General features: G+C 56.1%; 1 protein-coding gene across 2 annotated transcripts in view; it reads right to left on the bottom strand.

The window, feature by feature from the left end:
- Positions 1-891: 891 nt before the first annotated feature.
- Positions 892-2,331, bottom strand: part of Mrps9 (mitochondrial ribosomal protein S9) — a 48,912-nt gene continuing 47,472 nt past the window's right edge. For both annotated transcript variants that reach the window (XM_004633203.2, XM_023717489.1), the window contains exon 11: positions 892-1,123. In XM_004633203.2, coding sequence (XP_004633260.1) covers positions 1,032-1,123 — 92 coding nt within the window. In that variant the 3' untranslated portion in view covers positions 892-1,031. The remainder of the gene's footprint in view (positions 1,124-2,331) is intronic.

Raw genomic sequence — 2,331 nt, 5'->3', positions numbered from 1 at the left:
CTGGCTTCTTGACCATACTGAAGGTGGCCACCCCATTACTGGGCGTCTTGCTGGCATTGTGACACGCGGGCCAAGGCACCAGCTCTGTGCAGAACCTCAGGCTGCAGCATGCGGGGGGCTACCCTGGGCGACGGTGGGCAAGGGCTCGGTCCCAGGCTCTGCCTCTCAGCAAGGCTGGAGTGGAAGGTGTTCTTCCACGGCTGCGTTGTCTTGGAGGGGGCTGGGCTGGACCCCAGGGCTCCTGCAGGCTAAGGGCAGACTGATGGGCCTGGCTTTGTGCAGGCTAAGGTTAAGGGTGTGCTACAACTGCCCCAGGGCAAGTGGCGTGGGCAAGATGTAAGACAGTCTCTCCTCTCTCCCTCTTGCTCCTGCTGAGCTGCCTTCTGCCATGTTCCACCCTGCCCTGGAGCCAGCCGATATGGACCGAAACCTCTACAAACTGGGCCCTAAATAAACCTTTCCTCCCTTAACTTTCAGTGTTAAGTATTTTGTCCCAGCAACAAGAAAAGGAACTAGGTAAGTGCCTTCACACACGCACAGCAAAAAGCCCTGTGGCTTGGCCTCTTGCTCCTGCCGCCACAGTAGGCGACCCAGGCCACATGGTGGCGTTGCTGCGGCTCTGCTGCCCTCCTGTCACACACCTCACATGGCTTTCCATGTACAGCAGAAGCATGGATCCCAGCCTGATGGCGGAACCTGGATGGGACAGAGGAGCTCACCACGGGCGGCTGGGCTGTGGAGCAGCGCACGGCCTGACTCAGCCTGCTTCTCATCTGCAAAAGGCGGTCAGGCCACGGCCATGTGTCTTGCTCAAAGCGCCTTTTATACCTAATATGCCAAGATTTTAGGAATGCTTCTTCTGTAACTATGCTTGAAAATATTTAAAGGAGCGGAAGGAAAACACTTTTACTTTAATGTTTCAATGGTATTTTTTATGAAAGCACATTTAGAATAAAGCCCCAAAGCGTCTGAGAGCAGTGGCGCTGCCTAGGCCTGGCCTGCAGCCTAGGCAGTGGGGCAGGCGACGATGCTCAGCGCTTCTTCCAGGTGAACTTCCGGCGGGCACCCTCCTGGCCGGGCTTCTTCCGCTCCCGCACGCGTGGGTCGGTGGTGAGCAGGCCAGCTGGGCAGAGAGGAGCAAGCATGAACCACGACAGGGCACAGGAGGGGCCCCGCAGTGACAGGGGAACTGCGGTGACCCACAGCCCCTGGGGTTAGAGTCCTGAGAGGAGAGCCAACCCTGGATCGAGCGGCTGCCAGAAGGCTCTGCTTTTGCTCATCTGAGATATTTTTCCAGTTTGTCAGCCAAATCCCAGCTCATCCTGCGGAGATTCGGCTGGCACAGAACAGGTGCTCAGGGGCACCGGAGGCAGAGACAGGTGTCTGTGTGAGGCAGCACGTGCAGACACGGCGGCCACGGTCTGTGTGGACACACGCTGGGCACGTCCCCCACGCGCTGCTGTGCTGCCCGTGGCCATGCCGTTCCTGGACCTGGCTTCAGAGTTTTCCTCCTAACACCACAGTCTTACTCTGTGGAACGAGGGCAGGGTAGGCTGAGGCCACGCCCCTGGCAACTGCAGAGCTGCGCTCAGTGCTGCCTCCAGGCCAGCTCTGCAGTGAGGGCCAGAGCACGGGACACGAGGCCAGCACCAGGGACATGCTCTTGCTCTCTCAGGTGTTGCTCAGGGACTAGGCAGCAACGAAAGCTGCTATCGTCTGGCAATTAAAAGGCACGCGTGGACCAAATAGTAGTATTTTGGCCAAATACAGATAAAGACCTAAGTTTTTGTTTAAATTCTAATAATGTTTATCACTCTTAGACATGCCCAGTACCCCATACTACTAAAATAGTTGGCACAGTCTACTACTTTTTAAAAAGTAGATGAATAATCCCATAGAATGACAAATTGCTTATAAATAACTGGATTTTCGAGAGGCTTGAAAAGCTAGGTAACCTATGCCATAGGCAATTTCTATTGCGAGCCAGCAGCTAACTGGGGACAGGGATGTCCTACGAGGCAGGAGAGGAGCTGCGGACTGGGGCTGTGTGGCCCCTTCCTCCTTGCTTCAGTGCCTCCTCCCTGGATGCTCTCATCCACACTGTGCATGGAGACACGTGTATTCACGCCCAGGGGGCAGGACACCGGGGTGGGGAGGGAAAAACAGCAAACAAACGTCGCAGTGGAGAAAACACAACTCCAGCTCTTCGTGGAAAACTGTGAAGTGTTTCATCACTGGCAATATGGCAGATTTCAGCGGCAGAAGCACACCGGCCAGTCCCATGACAGTGAGCTGCGAAGTGAGACCAGGCCCCCGAGCTCGCCCTGCCCC

This window comes from Octodon degus, unplaced genomic scaffold, assembly GCF_000260255.1.
Source record: "Octodon degus isolate 3935 unplaced genomic scaffold, OctDeg1.0 scaffold00052, whole genome shotgun sequence".
Classification (NCBI taxonomy): Eukaryota; Metazoa; Chordata; class Mammalia; order Rodentia; family Octodontidae; genus Octodon; species Octodon degus.
Note: the sequence above shows the minus strand (reverse complement) of the source record. Positions and strands in the feature narration are given on the sequence as shown.